The sequence below is a fragment of the Euprymna scolopes genome, chromosome 14 (assembly GCF_053919585.1).
Source record: "Euprymna scolopes isolate OS-2025 chromosome 14, ASM5391958v1, whole genome shotgun sequence".
NCBI lineage: Eukaryota > Metazoa > Mollusca > Cephalopoda > Sepiida > Sepiolidae > Euprymna > Euprymna scolopes.
The window spans coordinates 82,392,802-82,415,417 of NC_136495.1; the positions used below are offsets into that span (position 1 = coordinate 82,392,802).

General features: G+C 32.3%; 1 protein-coding gene across 2 annotated transcripts in view; it reads right to left on the reverse strand.

The window, feature by feature from the left end:
• LOC145293137 (beta-arrestin-1-like) overlaps positions 1-22,616 on the reverse strand; it is a 252,833-nt gene that overhangs the window by 117,630 nt on the left and 112,587 nt on the right. For both annotated transcript variants that reach the window (XM_080139545.1, XM_080139546.1), the window contains one exon: positions 1,377-1,407. In XM_080139545.1, coding sequence (XP_079995671.1) covers positions 1,377-1,407 — 31 coding nt within the window. The remainder of the gene's footprint in view (positions 1-1,376; positions 1,408-22,616) is intronic.

Here is a 22,616-nt window from a genome sequence, read left to right on the forward strand (position 1 = left end):
TTGAGAAAAGGACTGTGGCCAAATTAAATACCACCTTCATCTATTACACCCACCCCCTAAAATAAAGATAGAGGGTTATGTCCGACAATAAAAAGGACTAATATAACATAAGAGTAGTATCCTTTTAAGAAGATTACCAAGATTTAAATTGCAGACTTTGTTGAAATGAGAAGATAATTGTATCTGCTAATCCTTTTCTTTATGGTAAAAAAAAAATTGCCCCAGAGTTTAAATAATGTCTTTAAAATAGTTTGTAAATTTTTTTAAACTAATGAGTCACCATTTTTATCAAGGTTAAAAAGGGGGGGATAAATAGATTGACAGTTAAATGATAAGAGGATTGAACATTTTCACATATCACTGACTCAAAACAACTGAACCAGAAAACGGCAATTCTTCCCATTTTATTAGAAACATACATCAACTTTTCAAAGTCAAGATTATAAAGTGCAGAACTTATTTGGGTCATTCTACAATGAATCAAATCAAAATTATCACAAAAAATTTGACTTTCACTTTTTCTGTTAATTCTGAATTAGACCATGACTGATATTTTGACCAAGTTTGGTGACGATTGGTCAAGTAAACTCTAAAGCATACACAAAGTGATTAATTAACAAATGACCCAACACCAAACCCTCTTAGCAGTGGTAATCATATAAACATAGTAAGAAGCAACTTTCTACGCATCAATAAATAGAAAAGTTAAATTTGCTCCTTTAGTTTTCTTTGTGTATTGATCTGATCTCCACACATTTATAGTGAAAGACATTGTTTTGACAGACATTATTAAGACTCATCAACATGTTTTATTTAAATATGTCACGTTTTTCATATCACACCAATCGTCGTTTCATATTGGGTTTCTTTTTTTTCTACAGCACAAGATTAATGCAAATCAAAAACATTTACTGGCATGACTGATGAACTCATACCTCCTGTGCCCCTTTTAGGTACATACCTCTGACTAACCTGAAAAACAGTAAAATCCCATCTCTTCACCACTGAGATCTCTAGATGCCAGACAGCCTTCTACTCTATAGTATCTTCCATTGAACTGCTAGATTTTGGAATTCCCTCCCGGTTTCATGCTTCCCTGACTGGACTAAACTGCATGAATGTGAATGTAATGTGAACAGACATCTCGCTGTTCAACCCCCCATAGTCTCTTGTTAGACATGATTCCAAATAGTAGCTCCTCACATTTCAAGTGGTAATATGCCTTGTTTAGGATTAAAAAAAAAAAAAAAAGATTCCTGGATCTCAAAAGGATTCAGCTTCTCTAGCCATGATCATCTTTTGGAAAAATTTTAAAGCCAGTTCCAGAATTAGCTTAATTTTCATTACAACTACTATGAAGGAAACCGTTTGCTCACCTGTCCATTAGGACTGCTTTTCTTAAATACCCTGAAAGATAAAAAGAAAATCAATTGAAAAAAAGTGTAGACAAATTAAACAACAAAGTTATTTAAAAAAAATAAATAAATAAATAAAAAATCAACAAACAAAAGTAAAACAAATTGGGAGTTTAATGTCGAAATCAAAGCAGAAAATATTAATTTATTAAAATTAGAAAAAAAAAAAAAATTGAAACATAATATCAGACAGAAAGGACGAACAGAAAATCTGTTGCAGATTAAAAGTTTTATGCTGGTGACATTTTAAATGGAAAGAACTTCAAAATCAATACTCATACATTATGTAAATTTGCATATTTTTTGTTATCAGAATCATCTATAACTTTATCAAATTATATGAAGATCATTTAATTTAAATCATTTTTTTTAAATCACAATTAAAAGCAACAACAAAAAATCTCCATTCATAGAATTTAAAAATCTCATTTAATAATAAATATAAATAAAATTTTAGAATATGGGGTACAAAGTTGTTGCGATTGTTCATTGCTCGAAATGTTAATGCCGATAAGTATATTAACATGTTGCAAGAATAGATTTTCCAATCTCTGCTATAGAAGGAGTGTAACTTCTCAGTTTACTTTCAGAAAGATGGAGCTCCATCTAATTTGAGCATTCATATATGCAAGTCGTCATATCGGCAGTTTGCAGGTGTGTGGATCAATCATCTTGTGGTATAGTGCACCAAATCCACACACTTTACTCAACTTGATTTGTAGATTGGGAGAGCATTTGATATACCAGAAAGTTATGAAACATCTCAAGCAACAGATTAATAATGCTATTATAAGCATAACTTGTACATGTTCATTATCAAAATAGATTTTAATGGTAGTCATGTTTTTTTCATATAAAACTGGAAACTATATAAAAGCAAAATTAATTTATTTATTGCGGACTATTATCTTCATCTTTATTAGTTGTTGTTTCACAACGTTTCAGCTAACTATTCCTCTGGCCTTTGTCAGGTGCTAACCGCGACGGGATAGGAACTCCGAATCTCCTAACTGCATTCTCAACAATTGTCATCCACAGTTGTTGTCTCACCACGATTTGGCCAATTAAGCCTCTGGCTGGCTTTGGGTAGAATTGGAACCGCTATCTTCAGACAATTCTCACCTGGAACCATAGAGATTCAACGTCTCTATCCATTGTGCCACAGGCCCCAACCACCTGAGGAAAGCCAGAAGAATAGTTGGTCGAAATGTGGTGAGACAACAACTAATAAAGATAAGAATAATAGTCCGCAATAAATAAATTAATAAATAATACTCATCTCAATAATGAATTCCAATTAAAAATAAAAAAAGCGAAATTGTTTTTCCAGATGGAGAGACTTCTAATTTTAGTTAACACCAGATAATAATAAAGAATCTAATATGTGTAAAAAATTCTATCAGCAAGTTACAAAAAAAAGTTACAAAAAAAAAAAGTTACAAAAAAAAAAAAGTTACAAAAAAAAAAAGTTACAAAAAAAAAAAGTTACAAAAAATTGTCAAATCATCCAAGACTTGAAACTCATATCCTCAGATTTTGTTGAAACTTGCACAACAGATGGACATCATAAAAACTAAGAAATCCTGAAAATTTGAGCATGTAACTCTAAGCGGTTACTGATTTAGATAATTTTTTGTTTTGTCATAAATTGCCTGAGACGTTGCCATACAGTAAACTCCGGGACACGGTGGCCCTAGAATACGTTTTTTTTTTTCAGGTTACGATGTGGAATATGATGTTTTTCCAGCCCCTAGTTATTGTATTTGCCCTGCCTTACAACAATGTTATTTATAATGTTATTTGATTATATATATATATATATATATATATATATATATATTATATACTGTACTGTATTTTGTCACTAATTTTTAATGCCATATCCTGGGGTTCTACTGTAATTACATTTTCTTGAATATTTTCAGTTTGGAACATGATGGGACTCTGAAAATTCAATCAAGTTTTTTGACTCAAGGAATCCAAAAATGGCATTAGATTTGCTCAGAAATAAAACCTTCAATGTGATTTAATCAGAGTTTGAAATTTTTCACATGTGCACCAATATGGGGAAAAAATAACGTGACTGATATGGTCTCAGATTAATTTCTTGTGGGAATTCATGCAGACACTATAAGTATTTTGGGACCAAAAGTTCTTTTGTTCAGCGAACAGTCAAAATTAATCATTTTCTAAAGATTCAGATATATCCTATCAAGAGAAGCAACTAGTTTGAATATGTGAGATGAAGTTGGAAAGAACATCTAAATTTATATAACATTCATATTGAAATAAGGAGTTTGTATTACTGTACACAGATTCGAAAAAGTTGTCAAAAAACAAATATATAACAAATAAATGTTATCAAAGGCAAGATAAGTTACTTTTCTACCAAACTGGATATAATTTTCGTGTTTTTATTCAATGTTTATTCAGCTCAAAAAGCATGCAGTGTTTACCGATGTATTGGAAAATTCAAAATGGCGCCCGACTCTCTCTTTAACACGGTAAGTTCGAGAAAAGGTGTTATAAATAATAAACTAGACAAAATACTGTTAGAAATTCGCTCAATATGTTACCGTGACATAAGATGACATATATTCGGTGGGTTTTTAATAGTATTTTACCTAGTTTATTATTTATAACACCTAACATGAGAAGGTGTTGATCCTCATTCAATCCTGGACAACATTGGGTCTCTCTGCTAGTTTATAATAAAAGTGGACTTTGCAACAAAAACCAGCATATACCCAGCATTATCTACATGGGTTATTTTCATCAATTTTAAATCTTGATCATATATTTTTTTAATATGTTGTCTTTCTTTTCTTCTTATGCCTGCATTAGTTTGTGGTTAATTTTGTCAGTATGTCTCATATGCAACAGAGCTAAAATAGTGCAGAATAATGGACTGCAACAAACCCTAAAATAATTTAAAATGAAAACCGCTATCTATATATAATTAAAATATATGATATAAGTTTGTAAAATTTGTTTATTCCATTAAGCAGCACTTGATTCTTTGATAAAACCTGTCTCACATAAAACACAGTTATGCTTAAATAGCTTAAGCCAATTACTGGAAGTGTTAATATACCTGACACGTTCCATATGCAACAAGTTGTTCTGTCAATGTCTAGACTAGTGTTAACACATTCAATTGAAATCAGAAACATCAAAACTTTTGTGGTTGTTGGAAAGATTTGAGCCAAATTTCCGATTCTAAAAACGATTTAATATTTTTTAAACTAATTTTCCATTGTTTGTACAAGTGATAAAATGAATTGTTTTTAAAGTAACAGTAAAACTAAAATGTGTAGATGACATAAAAATAGGATGCAAATGTATCATCATGAAACTTTGCATGAATTTGCTGAGCAATCTTTAAAAGAATGCAACTGATTTAAAAGATTTTGAAAAATGTTTCAAAATTAAATATTTTTGTCAAGAAAAATATTGTCAAAGATCATTAGTAATTAAATTAAAAGTAAAAAACATAAAATGTTGAAATGGTAGAATTTCACCCATTCCTTAGGAGAGATGACAAAAAAAAAGTAACACCAAGACACGTTCTTTGTCATTAGTCTGAAGAAATATGAGACTGATCGATGATGCAGACAAGATTACTGCCGACTATACATGTGGACTCCCCCACCCTCGAAGAAATTGAATATTAGTGAGATTCATGGACATTTCTCCTGTTGTTTGTACAGTGTTGCTTCTTATAGTTGTGTTCATAATGAAAAAAAAAAAAAAAAATTAGGACAAGTGATTGAAACGTAAAAGTCAATACCGTCAGAATTGGTGAATATTGAAAAAAAAAATCAAAGAGAAAGCATTAGGATCAGACTGATTGCATAATCGGATAAAGGAGAAATTGAGGAAAGCTTTGACTCCAAATTATGACACCTGCTTCTGATTCGTGATCTTGTGAATACTGTTCCAAATTCTTGATGGTGTCAGAGTATGTTGTTTGTCTACAAAGGAACTGAATGTAAATGATATTCTCTCAAAGACTGTCCTTAAAAAGAGGGGGAAAAACTTTTCCCCAAAGACAATGTTAGCATTGCAAAGGGTATTCACAAACAAAAACATTTGATACTATATAATCTGCAAGTATTATATTCTGCTTTTAAATAAAAAAAAAATCACAATGTCAAGGTATGGTTTGTCAAATTTTCTGAGTTGCATCCAAAGTGACAAGTTTTGTTTGAGTCTATAATACCAAATTCATTTTTCTGTATAGCATACATCAGAATGTGAAACTTCTTGTAGACACCATTGTCACAAGGATTAGATTTCAAAATTAGTTTGTGAATGCATGATGCACTGTTGAGAGGCATATCCTGGCAGAACCATTGCAGAAGTTCTTGAATGAAGAACTGTTTGATGTGAATCTAGATATTGAATTTCATCTTAGAGAATGAGGCACAACTGACCATACTAAATTAAGTACCTAAACAACGTGAAGAATACAAAGATTTGTTGACATAATCCACAATCTCACAAAACATATCTAGCAAAATGTCAACCTAAATACTTGAATAAAAAGAATATTTGTTCGAATGAGATCATTGTCCTTGTTAACCTTGCTGAAAACTATGAATTTCTTATACAAGATGAAATTCAAAGTTTTCATTGGAAGAAGGAATATTGCACCCTGTACCGTATAGTGCTTTACTATCAAAATTCCAATGGAACACGGAAGCATATTTCATTATGACAACATCCACGACACTGCATTTGTGTATCAAACAAACAGTAGTTCACCACATTCATGCATTATTCCCCAAGTCAACAAAATGACTTATTTCAGTGATGACTGTGTGAATCAACATAAAAATGAAAATTTTACAAATTTAAAAATCTTCATAAACAAGATTTTGATGTGGAGTAGATCTTCTTTGTGATAAACCATGGAAAATCCCTTGCAATGAATTTTTGACATTAGTGAAGAAAGTCTCTTAAAACAAGATTTTCCAGGAAAGAAGTACCAAAAAACAGAAACAGTCAAAATTCTGTCTTGTTGCAAACATCGAACATCGGTCATCAGCTGTCCAGCGAAGACGAACCATATACCGATGCCCATGACTAACTTGCCATCAATTATTGAGATCTGACATTTCACCAATGCAGTATGTGACATGTGTTTAGAATTCTGGTGTATCGGCATTGTGAATGGAATTAATGTAGAAGGTGATGCAACTGCCAAGTTCATACATCCTCATGGATCACACAAGAGATTCCATTGGTTACAAATTGAGGATACATGGTTTATTATAATCAAGAAAATTCTTTGCATTGTCTCTGCAACAACAAATTAGAAGAACACACAACAGATACGGAATATGATAAAACAATTTCTGTATTTAATAGTATAAGCAAAATAAATATGTAGATAATGTATGTTTTTGTTGCAAAATTTGCTTTTATATTAAAAAACCTGATCACTGTGAAACTATTTTATCTTTTACTTTCTAAAACTTATTTCATTACAAGCAGGACCTGTTAACCAGTGTTGCCCAGCGGAAGCATGCCCATCCACCCCCTTGTAAAAAAATTAAACTACGATTGTTTTGGTGGCCAATCCTCAACGTCCTAATGTTAAGAACGCCATTCAGAATAGACACCTCCAACCTCACCATGGTAAGAACAACTTTCGAAATAGATGCCCCATTTTATGGGGGGGGGGCTGTCAAAGTATTTGCCCCAAACTTAACCTTACTCACCCGCAAAGATTATAAACTAAAAAAAAAAAAAAAAAATTTTTTAAAAAGATGGGGGAGGGGCAATGTTGGGCAGAGAGAAGTAGATTTTTTTATCACATAGTGCATAATACACGTCATTATATCTCGAAAACTACTTGTCTCCGCAAAAGTTAAAAGAGATTGTCTTATTCAGCATAGTCTAAAATCTATAAAAGTGGTCATTTTTAAGGAAATTGTGTAGGTGGAGCTAAAGTAAAAAATTACCTTAAAAAAAAAAAAAAAAAAAAAAGTTAATGCCTAAGCAGTCTCAATGAGTCCTGAAAAGAGAAGTAAACAAAAAACAAATATATAACAAATAAGTCTATTTGTAGACAATGTAATAAAGGATAAATTTGTAGTTTAGCAGCATAAATTATTTGAGACAAAAAAAAGTATAAAAACTGGCATAAATTTAGTCGAATAAATCTTTCTGGAGTTATTTCAGCCTTTGAGTGTAATAATGTGTTTTATATAATTTAATGATTTGTTTATCTGTCAACAAACGAATCATTGACAGTAATAGTAAATAAGAAAAAATAAGAAAAATATAAGAAAATATGCCCCCCCCTAAAAGACAAACGAAAACAAAAAAAAAGAAAATAGGATCGTGTAAGGGTTGAAAAACCGCTCCAAAATTGAAAAAGTAAATAATAGAACCCGTGCATTCGTTTCTGTTCCATTGATTGTTTATTCTGTATGCTGGAGTAGTTTAAACTACGCTAGTTACTGTATTGTAAGAATACCCAGCAGTTATGCAGTTACACCCGGCCAAGTCAAAAATATGGTCAATAAGTATGGAAGGGACATATCACTTTATTTAATCAAGTGTTTACGTGGTTCTTTACTTAAGATTTTCTGTTTTGTTTGGTTCAATTCAGCAGGAAAACATTAATGTTTTATTTTTAATCGTAAATTGTTACATGTAAGTACAGTTTCTCCTGAAAAATAGTGAACATATTTTTCTAGTATAAATATGTTTTATTATTTTTATAATAAAAGGTAAATGTATGTAAAGCAAAAATTGTTAGGTGAAAGTATATTTTTTCATGGAAAAAATTTTTTTTTTTTGCCTATTCACCCCAATCAAGGCTTGGTGCCACTTTGATGTAAAGGGGTACTATGTGGGACATAATTGCAAGGATACTATGTAATGAGTTGAGCAGCAAGATGTTTGCATTGCATATTTTTTAGTGTTAGTGAATAGTTAGACAGATGGTAGGGGTTAAGGGTGGGCAAATGAATAGCAATAAAAAATGCTCTTTCTTTCTCTTTATATATCTCCGCATATATTTGCTTCCATAGTCTCTTGCTTGCTGTTCTGTAAAACCTCCAAGTTCGTGCTTGTTTGTTTATGGGGAAGAAATTATTTTTGTTCACGGGAAAAGGAAAGGTAATGTTTTGTGTACGAGTTTATGAGCCAGTTACGAAAGTAGACAGGGCTGTATAGGTATAATGTGTATATTAGTTCTCGGTGTTAACTGGTATTAGTATGAGGATTTTAGATTTAGAGGGAAAAATAGTAACTACTTCCTGTAAAGATGTTGGCGATCGTGATGATGTTCCTCCTAGGATGTAATGTAGGATTTTATTATAACGAAAAAATGTGTATAATATGGCGTTCTAAACTTACATAAGATGGTGGGTAATAGTTTAGACATAATAAATTTGTATGTGGCATTTGTTATTGCAAACCTACAGTAATTTGGTCCAGAGGGGAATTTCTGCAATCATTTTATTATATAGTAGAAGATAGATGAATTTTATATAAATTTAAATGCTCTCTCCAATAGAAGAAAAAATACCCAAACTAGTTGCTTCTCCTAATAGGGTATTTCAGAAGCTTACAGTATTAATGCTGTAAGTCCCTCAGGGATCTATCCTGGGCCCAACTCTCTTTGTGATCTACATGAATGATCTTCCAAATCACATCCTAAGATGATGTGGCAACACATCAAAGGCCGTTCTCTCTGATTCTCTCTCTCCTCTGATTCTCTCTCTCCTCTGATCTTGAGCATGTGCTACAATGGGGAAAGAAGTGGCTGGTTACTTTTAATGCATCTAAAATCGAACTTCTATCTTTACATCATCAATGCTCTGATCCTCATCTAGCATCAATTGAAATGAATGGCTCTCGTCTTAGCATTACAAGCGTATGTTGTATTTTCGTGGACATCGGTAATATTACATACCTAATGTGCTACAACAAGTCATGTTTTTTTATTTCTTGGTCAATTTTTAAAAGAATTACGTTGATGAAAAGAGAATAAAATAAGCATTCCAATGATGTTAATTTATTTTTCTTTTATGTGTTTTTATGTCCCAACTTAAAAATGAAAAATTGGTAAAAAATGACAACAAAAAGGGAAACATTTTTTTCAATGTTTACATTTCATACATTACGTTTGGATACACATGCGCAGGGTTAAATTTGATTGGATATGGCTGAAATTTTACAGGCTATATAAACATAGAAGTCCATCCCTACTGGTGTTTGATTTTTTTTTATAACCACAGGAAGCAAAGTTACGACCGAGCAAAGTTGAAAAAGAATATTTCAAAATTTATAACAAATCGGATATATCATCCATTTTCATATAGATAATAGTTTCAGAATTATTTTCATGTATAATATGTAAATATTTGATAATTTTTAATTGCGCGGAATTTTCTTTAAAATGCTATCTTTATAGAAATCAAATCCGCTTACAGAAAAACAGTCGCTAAGTGCGTCATGCGCTGAGCTGACTAAAATATTCTCTTAAAAATAGTCTTACTAGACTAGTCATTTTTTTATTTTGAGTTCGTCAATTAAAAAAAAAATTATATTCAAGTTTTTCAAATTTGATTTCCAAACAATACTATTTTGTTGTTTTTAATGCTTTTAGTACACGTGCACTAAAAGCGTTAAAAAACAACAAAATGTACTAAATACATGAGTTTAACTTCTTAGTTGTACTTTAGATAGAATTGTGTTTTTTAATGGTAAAAAATATATAACAAAAAGGTACTTGTGCACTTATGCTACCATGTTGAAATAATAACATTATTTAGAAACCCATTCTTAACACGGGGAAGGGAGAGTGTTTTTGTTAACTATTCTGTACTTTCACCTAACAATTAAATAAAAAAAAGATATCGTGAAACTTGAATTTATTTTTAACTCATTGTCAAGACCATTCTTTCAAATCTGTAAAACAAACCAGTTTTTTTTTAAACTGAGGATAACTTAATAATAATAATAATAATAATAATAATAATAATAATAAGGCGGTTCGATAAAGAATTTCATTGTGATGCATTTTGTAAATTTTTACCTTGTTTCCACCTTAACATTTTTCTTTAAAATGACTACCATTAAAGGTTTTCGGGTATGCTGAAAACGAATATCGCATTTAAATTTTCCACAAATAAGTAGCTTTCCGGATATTTAGCAATGTCATTTCTTATGTTATTGCTGGTGGCCATCTTGGTATGCGCGTTTGTGCATAGTTTCTCGGGGTAGGTCTGCACACTAGTGCATAACAAGATGGCTACCAGCGATAACATAAGAAATGATTGCTTAATATCCGGAAAACTACTTATTTGCAGAAAATTTAAATGCGATATTTGTTTTCAGTATACCCTAAAACCTACAGAAGTAATCATTAATCATTTTAAATGTTAAGGTGGAAACAAAGTAAAAAATTACCGTTTTATTTCTTTGTTTACATAGTTGAATTTTCAGTAAAATAGCAATAGAAATGACAAAAATTACCATTAACTGGTGAATATATAGTTGTTGCTTATCAAGATTCCTGGTATCCTGGTACTGTGAAAGTTACATCGAGGATTCATGTAGAGTACGATTTATGATTGCTTCTCAGAAAATAGGGGTATATTTTGGGCTAGATAGGATTTACAAAATTGAAAATTGGACTGGTCCCAAAATGCATAAGTTCTGGTCGACTATAGGAATTTCCATCTTTTACAGAAATCCAAAATCTATATGAAAAATTTTCTTCAATTTATTTCTGAGATTAATTCATATCTACTCAATTTTTTTTCTTTGAGGGGAGTAGTAAATACCGGCCAGGAATGATCTTTGTTCATAAATAGGCACTCTATGATACCATGTGCCAGTTTAAAAAAAATTGAAATTTGTACATCTGAATTTATAATTCATGGCTTATGGTAAAGAAATACATCAGATTTGACTGCATAATCAGAAAGAGCACGCAATTTTACATAAGACTGTCAAGTTTCATGAGAATTGAGAATAGCTTGAAAACTAAATAAATGGTGGTGAAATTACCAAATTTCTTGAAATGTTGAGGTCCGTAATTTAGCCCACTTTTTCTAAAGAAAAATGTCCACGGAAAAGCCTAAATTTTGGCACTTAAAATTCTCATAACTTTTGAACTACTGATGGTATTTGCATAATTCAAACGGTTTTAAGCATCTTTTACGGAGTCCTTTTCATGCAAGTTGATAAAATAACAATTATCTAAAATGAAAAAAATCAACTTGTAATGTTACTCATCTTGGGGAGGCTCTATGTTTTGACAAGCTTCTGGGCTTGACATTTACTCCTGATCTGAAATGAAACATGTACATCAAATCCATTGCCATGGTCGCTAGAAAAATAGTGGGATCCTTCTACCGCTCCAGGGGATATCTCACTGCTGATGCAATTCTCTACCTATATAAAAGCCAGGTATGTCCAAGGATGGAGTACTGTTGCCACATCTGGGCAGGAGCTGCTTGAAAGACCTTATCCTGCCTTGACAGAGTTCAAAATAGACCGTAGCCTAGTGGGGGATGTCCTTTTCTCTTCCCTGCAACCTCTTTCCCACAAAAGATATGTTGCAAGCCTGTCTCTGCTTTATCAGTATTTTCATGGCAAGTGCTCGTCTGAGCTCCAATCTATGGTTCCCCCCTCATCAAACTTTCACGAAAAACACCCGTCTAGCTGAAACCACTATCAATAATTTCACCCACTCTTTATCTGTGCCTAAACTTAAACGTAGATTCCATGAACAAAGTTCATTTCTTAGAACTGCACGCTTGTGAAACTGTTCCACTTGCCTGCTTTCCAGCTGACTACAATTTGGTAATCTTCAAGTTCAAGGTAAACAAATTCTTGATGAACCGTCTCCTTAAGTAATCCAATTTACCATTAGTAATTAGTGATCATCTATTAAAAAAATAATAAAAGAAAATAAAAAATGAATAAGTTTTTTTGTTTTTTTTTTACTTGTATTTGGCTAATTAATATGACAATGACATATTCGGAGTAATTTTATAATTAGTTTCCACACTTTAAAATTATACAGGTCAGTAGAAAATTAAATTTTCTTGCATTTGGGAAAAGTTATATACGTTGCATATTTTGTTTTCTATTTCTCAGCTGTTAACTATACTGCAGGAATGTGCAATTTCCAAGATAAATTTATCAGAATGGTCATGCACTTCCTAACTAGAATTGTCCAACTACTTATGAATTAGTGTGGAAGGTTGGGATTTTCATTTAAAAGCATTTTCATTTACTTTTTAACATTTTACAATTAAAATCTTAATTCCATAAATGATATTATACAAGGGTTGACTTTCAGTTCTAAAAAATAAATTAGTAATTTAATTAGTGAAAAATAACTACTTTCATTTCTTTACGGTTCTGAATATATTAGATTGAATATATGATTTCCCTTGCCTGTCAACTACTTAATCATCTCAGCCAGAGAGAGAATCGTTAACAATCTACTTTTTGCCCTTGTAAACCCATTAGAACCTGATAGAAAGTAATAAAAAAAAAAGTAAACATTAACATAGTCAACAAAATATACAACCCCATAAAATCATTATCGTATCCATTGCAAGAAGCAATTTCAAAGACACTTTTCTATACCTATAAAATTGTGTATTCACTTTTCACACGTCAGTGTGTGGTTTTCACTTCTACGTGACATACAAATTACATTTATTACTGGATGACCCTACCAGGCCTTGGCAAAAACCAGGTGATGTTTTTAATTTTAACAAAATAATTGCAAAACACACTTTAAAAAATAATCATACCTTTCACTTTTTGCAGAGAGTCTGTTCTGCAACATAAAACAGATTTTATAAATAATTAATTTTTTTAAAGTTTTATTTTGGTTTCCCTGAGCAAAACAATATCTAATTTTCTTTATATCAAGCTATAAATCTTTTTCCTTATTCTTGTACATTTAAAACTTTCATTTCCTTTCCTCCCATCTTTTCTTGAATTCAATGGATTGACTCAGCAAGTAATGACTTCCTGAACAAAAATAAAAAAAGTTTTATTCTTTTTATTGAAATTAGATTCTCAAGAAACCCCCAAATAAATATTGTCAAATACCAGATGACCATTGACATGATGGAACCAGCAGAAACACTGACCAATGTCCTTATATTCAGAACTTGGCAACAAGTTGTCAGTTTTCAGCTCATTGTCACCTCGTGAGTTTTAATGCAAGTTTCATCCTTGTCACATTTCGAAGCAATCCTCCACAGAAGCATTGGACATTATATACAATGATATCTTCTTCAAACTCTGCTGGTAATTATCTCAAACATAAAATTGAACATTCCATCTGGAAATTTTATTTCTCAATCTACTGATCCCCATCTCCAAAAATATGGACACTTTTTGAATAGTTAAAAAAAATTATTAATTTTTCATTTCAAACTAAAACAACTCTTTTCATACGTCTAAACATTTTGAATTTGCTGTTCTCAAAAGTCAAAAAATATCCTTGTCACCATGATTATCTTGTTCACCCGTTCTTGTTGTAATTTATTCTTTAATGAAATATATTTATTTTAATACAATCTTCTGTGTAGGTATCCCAAACTAGCCTAGTTTAGGATGCGAAAACTAAGTTTAATTTCCTTTAACTTCAACTTGCGATATCTTGTTTATTTTTTAGGTTATTTTGATAAAGTTTTTATTTAAATAAAATTTAATCTTGTTGCTTTATAGATATACTAGCATGGGTGCCCAGCGTTGCCCGGGTGTTTTGACGTGTATGCTGAGCAAAAAAAAAAAAAAAAAAAAAAAAAAAGAAACGGTCAATTTTTTAAAACTTTGACCCCTATTATGACCCCTTAAAATTTATTGTTTAGGGCTCAAATCAAGTTATTAATTTAGATCCATGTCCAAGGAATCTATATCAAACATTTCAAGTGTTTAGACCCAAAATTGTCGGAGGAGTTTGGTAGAGTTCTCAAAGGTCAAATTGTTGAACTTTGACCCCTTAATCGCAAAATTTCTGGCCGAAAACCGATCACATCGATTTTCCTAAATATCAGTACCTTGTATATCAAATTTCGAGTCTGTAGACTTAAAATTGTCAGAGTTATTGCGTAGGGAAATGTACACACACAGACACACAGATACACAGACAGCCACTTTCACTTTTATAGATATATATAGATAATTCTTTTTCTTGTGTCTTTAATAGTTTTTTTTCCAGGCTACTTCAAGTTACACACAAAAAAATGTTGGTATTTTTCAAATTTGGTGCACGCGATATTGTGAGTTTCTAGGTATAAAAATAGTACCATTTTAAAGAAAAAAAGGTCACTTATCAATATGGTGAGCTTAAAAAAGGGTTTTAAGTTGTTTTTCACAAAAAAAAATCCAACTTGAAAACTTCAGTGAAAGGAACATGAAAGAAATTCAATTGAAAAAATTCCAAAAATCGCACCATTTTGTAGAGAAATATCTCCTCTTTAATAATCTGTTGGTGTCATATAACTAGGCTCATAAATCAAGGAGCGCCACTAATAAAAGTGAATGTACCTACACATCGAGATTTACAACTTTATGCCAAGTGACCAAAGTAAGAAGTATCATCAGGAAAATCAACTGTCAGCATGAACAAGCCAATAAGCCGCAGTACCCCAAGAAAATGTAAACAAACAACTTGTTTCACTATGGATTTGTTTTTATTTATTTAAAAGTTATAGAAAGTTATTGTTTAAAATAATATTTTTAGTGCAACAAGCGTGTCAATAAAAGAAATGAAAATTTGCAATATAAAAATAATGTCAGTTGTTTATTTTCTATATCTTTTTCAAACTTTCATATGTTCTTTGCTTTATCTTCTTTGGGTTGGATAAACTTCAGCATTGTTAAATTATTTTTTAAAAATTAAACTGGGTACATTTTAAACAAACAAAAAAAACTTTTAGTTGCGTGTGACTGACGGAATTTTTTTTTTTTTCATTTAAAAAAATGTGCCTCATTTTTTTGTTTACTATTTCTCTTATGTTCTGTTGGGCGTTTTTGATATATCTAACATTTTGTTAAATTGTTTTTTTTTTAGATTGTACAGTTACATTATTAAAAAAAAAATTAACAAAATATAGCTAAGTTTTAAGCTATGTGCAACAAATCATATGTAAATAAAAAAAATTAATTTCCCATAAAAATGAGCATTTTTTTTTGTTTATGTTCTATCGGGCGTTTTTGATAAATTTGAAGATTTTTTTTTAAATCATTTTTTAATTACACTGTACATTACTTAAAAAATAATAACTGAAAATATAATTAAGTTATGTGCATAAATGACGTATAAATGAAAAAATTAATTTCACTGTAAAAATCATTTTTTTATTTAATAATTCCCGAGACAGTACTTCTACAGTTTATCGCCAAAAATGGAGACGCCATTGTTTTTTTCGCGCACCTGGCGTTAAAATCCAAGGGAGAAATCAGTATTTTAAACTATGACCGAAGTTAGAAATAAATAAAAAAAAAATTAAACTAGATATTTATTACTTCCGGAAAAAACTATGAAATAAAGTAAATAAAGACAGTGAAAAAGAACATATATCTGTAATTATTTAATTGAAAATGTTTTGATTTAATTAATGAAAACGAGAATGTTTTTCATGAAATGTATATATATATTTTATTATTGAAAATGAAAATGACATATTCATAATTGTCTAAACTGGGCGAGCGCCATTTGAAAACCAAAACATTTACTGTATAAAAAATTTATCAAAATATAATTATAAAAACATTTATTGAAAAGTTTGTATAAGAAAATATAATTTTAATAAAACAATTTTGTAATGAAAGCAATATTGGATTTTTATAAAATAATTTGTTTTTTTTTTTTTTTTTCCAAACAAATAAATAATTTTAATGAAACATTTTTTTTAATTAAAGCCACTTTAAAGGGTCAACAACAAATTAATTTAAATGAAACTGAAAAATCATTATCTAGTTTAATTATTGTTTTGTTGTTTATTTCATGCTTCAGTCATAGCTTAAAATACTGATTTCTCCCTCAGATTTTAATGAGAGGTGCACGAAAAAAATGGGGTCTCCATTTTCGGTGATGTGTAGGGCCAACGTTACCTTCACATTTTTGCCAAGTTTCAGAAAAATCTAATGCATGGGCAAAAGTTATGGGATAAATAGTATCATTTTTTGCAATCTTGGGGCATCTCTGACCCCTTTTGAGCTCCTGGGAATGCTGAATCCCAGTGAGAATGGACAAATGGTGCAGTTTCACACCTTAAGACATGTATATTTGAACTCAATACCATAGAAAACCACCATATAGACATAAATATCAAGTTTTTGAGTAATATGAAAAAAGAGCTATAAAAAGGCATGTTTCTTTTTAGCCCTAAAAGGCCCAGAGGGATGCAAACCAGAATTTTGCCAGGGTCACCAATTCTGAATTTATATAAAAAACAATAGCCTCCACATTTTGGCCAAGTTTCAGGAAAATCTAATGGATGGATGAAATGCTATGGGGGAAAAAAGTATCTTTTTTGCCATTTTGGGGCATTTGTCTGTCTTTATGTGTAGCACCTTGCCCTGCCACTAAAGAGCCAAATTGATGCCTTTCAATAGGCGTCCAGTTCAGTTAAGTTGATGTGTTGGGAGTCATCTTCAGGTCGCAGACAACATACGTCTTCCAACACAGTTTCACGCGTCTCCAAGGCTGCACCAATTGCTAGGGAGCTAGCATTGACCCATACATTCAGCTTTTTGCCGTCCACACACCAATTTCCCCGGGCCGGATCATCCTGCTGCACAGATTCTAAAGTCTTGAACATCATATGATGCAGTACGGCGTCTCTCGCTTCATCATCCCAGCCCTTTGTTACCAAACTTACTCTCCTTCTGAGTATTCCACAAGCCACACAAAGTCAACCGGTCACCGGAGAGTGCCCAACAAGTCGAACACAGAGGGAGAACATTGTTTGTCGCATAACAATACTGGGAGCCTCTGGAATTGCATTTCCTCGCTTCCATCGCAGTTCACTGCATTCCACCCCGACCATCAATCCCAGCATCCATGCACCATCCTTCAACCGCTTTGGGTTCTTGCACTCCGACCCGAACTGCGCCAGGTGTTTTCTTACATTGGTCACGGGCACCACGTCTTCATTGACAAAAATGTCATCAATGTAAGCAGATGCTGCGTGGCCTACAACTTCTTCCTGGGATAATACTTCGCTGACAATTGCTCTCATTATCAGGGGAGCCACATTCAAGCCGAACCCCAAACAGGTCAGGCAGTATTTTTTTCCATCGATTTCCACAGTCTGGTGGTATGGCCACAGTGTCTCATGGACCAGTACTTGTAGGTATGCTCTCATGAGTAGAGACACGTTAGCACCTTTTTGTCTCCATTCACGCAGCTTAACCGCACAAACATCTAGGTTGGCCATAAACATGTCTACGTAATGATTTAGCTCCCGGTAGTCCATCATCGGGCGTACTTTGGCTTTGTTTGTTTTTTTTTATTTTTTTTTACACGGTGGTCACCACTTATCAAGGCCTGGAAGCCACTCAGAGATAAGGGTATCACAGCCATCAGGGGAATTAGGCCTTTGAGGGGTCCCAATTTATCTACAAACACTAAGATAAAACATAGGCCTTTCTGTACTGCCATAGATTTTCAAGAAAAAAGATTGCATTTCTTGTACCCTTATCAGCCCTGAAACCAAACTGAGCCTCAGTTATTCTGGCAGTATCTTGTTCCCCATTCTGTTCATGAGTACAAACATAAAAACCTTAGTGAGATGAGGTTGATTGTATGGTGTTGATCAGTTTGTTGTGCCTGTTTTTTTAGGGAGGATGATGTAAACCGACTTCTGGAATAGTTCCTGTATTTCCACAGTCTGTGAAGTAGTTTTGTAATTGTTTTATCAAGAGTAGCAATCAGCTCGAATGGGATGATGTTGGACCCTGATGCCTTTTTGCTTTTCATTTTTCTGAAAGCATTGTATACTTCATCTTTGTGGCCTTCATCTAGGTTTTGTATCATAGCATTTCCTCTATTTGGATCATCTGCTTATTCTGGATGAATACTAAACATAATTAGATCCTTCTTAGACAAAAGAAAAATTCAAGTTGTCTTTGATGGCTGTACATCCAAAGATGACATTAATGTGAGTGTCTCAGAGGTTGATCCTTGGACTATTATGATATATATTCATTATTCATCAACAACCTCCCTGATAAAATGGTCTCAGACGAATATAGTTGCTGATGACACCAGGCTCTATATCAGACGTGTGGAAAAAATGAATGAATACATATCCAAGGCAATGTCTAAAGCATTAGAAAATGTCATCTGTAGTTGAATGGGAACATGAAATGATATCAAGACAAAAGTCCTTTTCTTCAGCACTCACAAAGAACCTTCCCACGCATCAGTTCTTATGGATAATAACACTAGCTGAGAGTTCATAAAACTCTTAAAAACCACAGAAAACACAAATTGGAATATATTCCAAACATCACCAAAGCTTCTGTGAAGGTGGGCTCCCTCTACTATGCTAGAAAAATACATCATACAGTATCAAATCTCTATAAAGCCACCATTCATCTATGCATATATTGTTATATATGGGCTGGTGCACCAACCGCTAGTCTCTATTATATAAAGTAAAAAACTCCAACTCCTGTCCATTACCACAATATTGCATTCTTGTACTTATTTTACAAGTACTTTAATGGGATGTGCTCTGACGAACTCTTAGCACTGGTGCTTCCTCAACATAAATACCCCCAACTAACTTGACAAACAGCAAAATCCCGTTTCTTTACTGTAGAGATCTCCCCGGTGCTGGAAAACCTTTTACTCTGAAAGTTTCTTCCCTCAAACTGCTAAACTTTAGAATTCCCTCCCTGTATCCTGCTTCTCTGATTGTAATAACATGTAAAACTTTAAGTGTAAAGTGAACAAATATGTTATTGCTCAACCCCCTACTTAGAGCATCCCTGTAGGCATGGCCCCTAATTCACAATAGCCTTTAACGTATCAGTTGCAATTTGCTCTGTTTAGAGTGAAACACAAAAAAAAAAAAAAAAAAAAAAAAATAGAAAGACACCCAAATATTGATTTGGCAAATGAAATGCTATTTAAGTCTGATATTGAGAATCTGATGGACTTGACTTTATATATTAGATTAATTTATTATTTATTGAAATCAGAAATACAATAGTGTGAATTACTTAAACTTTATAAATCCTATTAAAAAACTAGGATATTAAAATTAATATATTTTGGTTTTGGATCAATTACATATTAATTTTTTTTTTCACTGTATTTATCTGGAAAGGATATCATTTTACAAACTCCCACATCCCATTGTTTTTTTTTTCAATTTAGATCTCACCCCATTTAGAGATTGGCCTGTTCTTTTTTGGTTCAAAACAAACTGGAAAACAGTGAGCGATCTATTATTTAGGAAGAGTCTTACTAAACAAATTTTTTTATTCTTTTTTTTTCTCCACTCCACACAAATGAAATGATTGTACAGATATGTTATTTAGTTTCACGATTTAAAAAATGTAAGTGGGGCAGTCCTCGGGTAAATGTGGTATTATAGTGACTGATGATTTTAGCCAAGAGTAGGATAGACATTTTTTAGTTATGGTGACAAAGGATGACCAATGACATCCATTTTCCCTAGACATTTGAATGGCCCTGTGCCTAATTTGTTTAAAATGTCATTTCTTTTTTGCAAATAAATAATTCAAAGTAATAAAAATATGGTTAAGAAAGAAAACATTTACAGTCGTACTAAAGAAATTTTGTACAAGAAAATTCTGTGTTTGAAATGTTGAATGTTGTCATTTGAAGAAAGTTCAAAGTGAGGAAAAAGCATGATCATTGAAAATATATAAGTGTTAAAAGTTCCATTTTGCATCATTATTTTTTTTTCATTAAATGTAATTGCAAAAAGAGGAATTGTAGTAGTCAAGGGATTTTCAAGGTGGCCCAGAAACTTTGTTGATACTTGTTAGCTTTATAGAATATGGGTATATGGGCATACTAGTTAGAACTTTGATAATTGTGGGACTGCTGCGAATAAGATAGTTCACATAGGCTTAAAGAGAACCCGTTTCTGAAGAGTAGGGAATCCTTATCATTAGTTGAATTTTGTGACCACCTACTGTAACTGTATGGACACCAAAGAAAAACAATTGATTTAAGTGCATCCCATTTCCACTCAGTACAGAAAGGAGTGAAAAGCAAAGCATAAAAAGCTGAACAAACTCAGAAGAAAAATATATTTTTATGTGTGTGCACCAATCTTGCATATCCAGTTACATTTATATTGTAGTATATTAGTAATAGATTATCTACGATGGAATTTATTTATCATCCATTAAAACAAAGATGACCGTGCACAGTGGATGACGTCCATTATCAAACCAGAGGGAGGCAGAAGAGAGATCCTTTGACATGATTCAATAGATTTTATTTGAAGAGAATGAAAATATATTGAACAGTATCAACATTCAAAAGAAAATGATCATATGAAAAAAATTGCATCGTTTGCCAATGAATATCAAGATAGAAATTCTGTTTGCTTTCATGTCATGAGTCCAGTATTAGCAAGTTGACTGAATTTAATTTTTTATGAGAAGCATAGTACTTACTCTTGCCAACATTCAATTAATAAGAAAAAAAATGAAGTATATAAAAAAAAAGCATTGGTAAAGGATTAAAAGTTGCAGGTGAAATTGTGACACATTAAAAGGACATTTGTAAATTAATAGAAGAAAAGGTGAACAAGAGAAATTCGATTGAGAGACTCATCTCACTCAGAATTAACTTGCATCACAGAGCTTCAAGTTGGATCCAATCAGTCTGCAGGCATAAATCCCAACACAGATAGTTTCCCAACACAAAGCAATCAAAAACAAAAAGCCATTACAATCATGTTTATGAGTCATGCACAGTGTTTGACCAAGGCACGGTTTTTTTTTTTTTTTTTTGTTTTGTAATTCATTACTGAAACTGCAAATGGCTGAAGTATGTTGAAGACTCAGCTCCCAATCAGAGAGGGTTGACCATTTTAACGTGGGACACACTGAACTCATATGAAGACAGCTTAACCCACTGGATGAATTCCCTTTCAGACAGTACAGGTTTCAACACGGTCTGATTCTGCGGAGAAAAGTTTTAGACACATATACAAACATATATACATGCATACATACATTTAAACAGACAGGTGAGATTCATATAATAGATGTAGAAGCTTAGCTTCCTGAGTCTGCATCTTGGCTTTGTACATTGCTATTTTTGATGTCCTCTTTGCTACTAAATATATATCCTTAGTCATTAAACCTTTTCTCCACTCACGCCATTTCTATTTTTGATACACTCCAACTTCTTCATTTCACCACCAGGTCACCATCTTGATAACAGGTTCAACCAATACACAAGTGTTGTCTATTGCTTATGACAGTGTATCGTCTTCTTATTCACACTTTCAGTAGTGATTCTGCTAACTGAACACTATCACATTTAACACGTTCTTCATTCAGCCTCCACACCTTTCTCTTGCTGATAAACTTTGATTACCTCATGAAATTGCTTCTTCAGCTTTGCATTTTCGTACATATCCATTATTACTTATTAATATTTTATTCATTCATTTTAAAACAAATTAATTACTAAAAACAGATTACTTTTCTCACTATACTTAATAAAAAGTTTAATCTTAAATCTATCTCCTATTTATTTAGAATAGAGCAAAACTTTAAGTAGGATACTTAATATTTACATCCTTGCAGGGGCGCAGACCTGGTGTAGAAAATAGGTGCATAGTTACCCCTCTTGAAATGATGGATCCACAGATCTTGTCAGGTCATCCACATAGTAGAAGGAAAACTGCTATTAAAACTGGTCGGCAACCTTCCTAGAGATGGTGACTCAAACAAATTCTTCGGCTTGCAAACCTAAATTGCTTAGGGAGTAGATTGGCTCTGCTTATTGCTGACTTTCACACTCCTTTGTCTATTAACCAGGTGCAGAAGTACAATACTAGCAATTCACCAGAGCCACCCTGTTTCCTGACTACGACATGGAACACCATTTCCCTATCTCTATTTTCTTTCTTTCTCTCACAAACTGAGCAAATTGGGTTTGCTTACACGCAACTCGGTTGGTCAGTTTGGCAG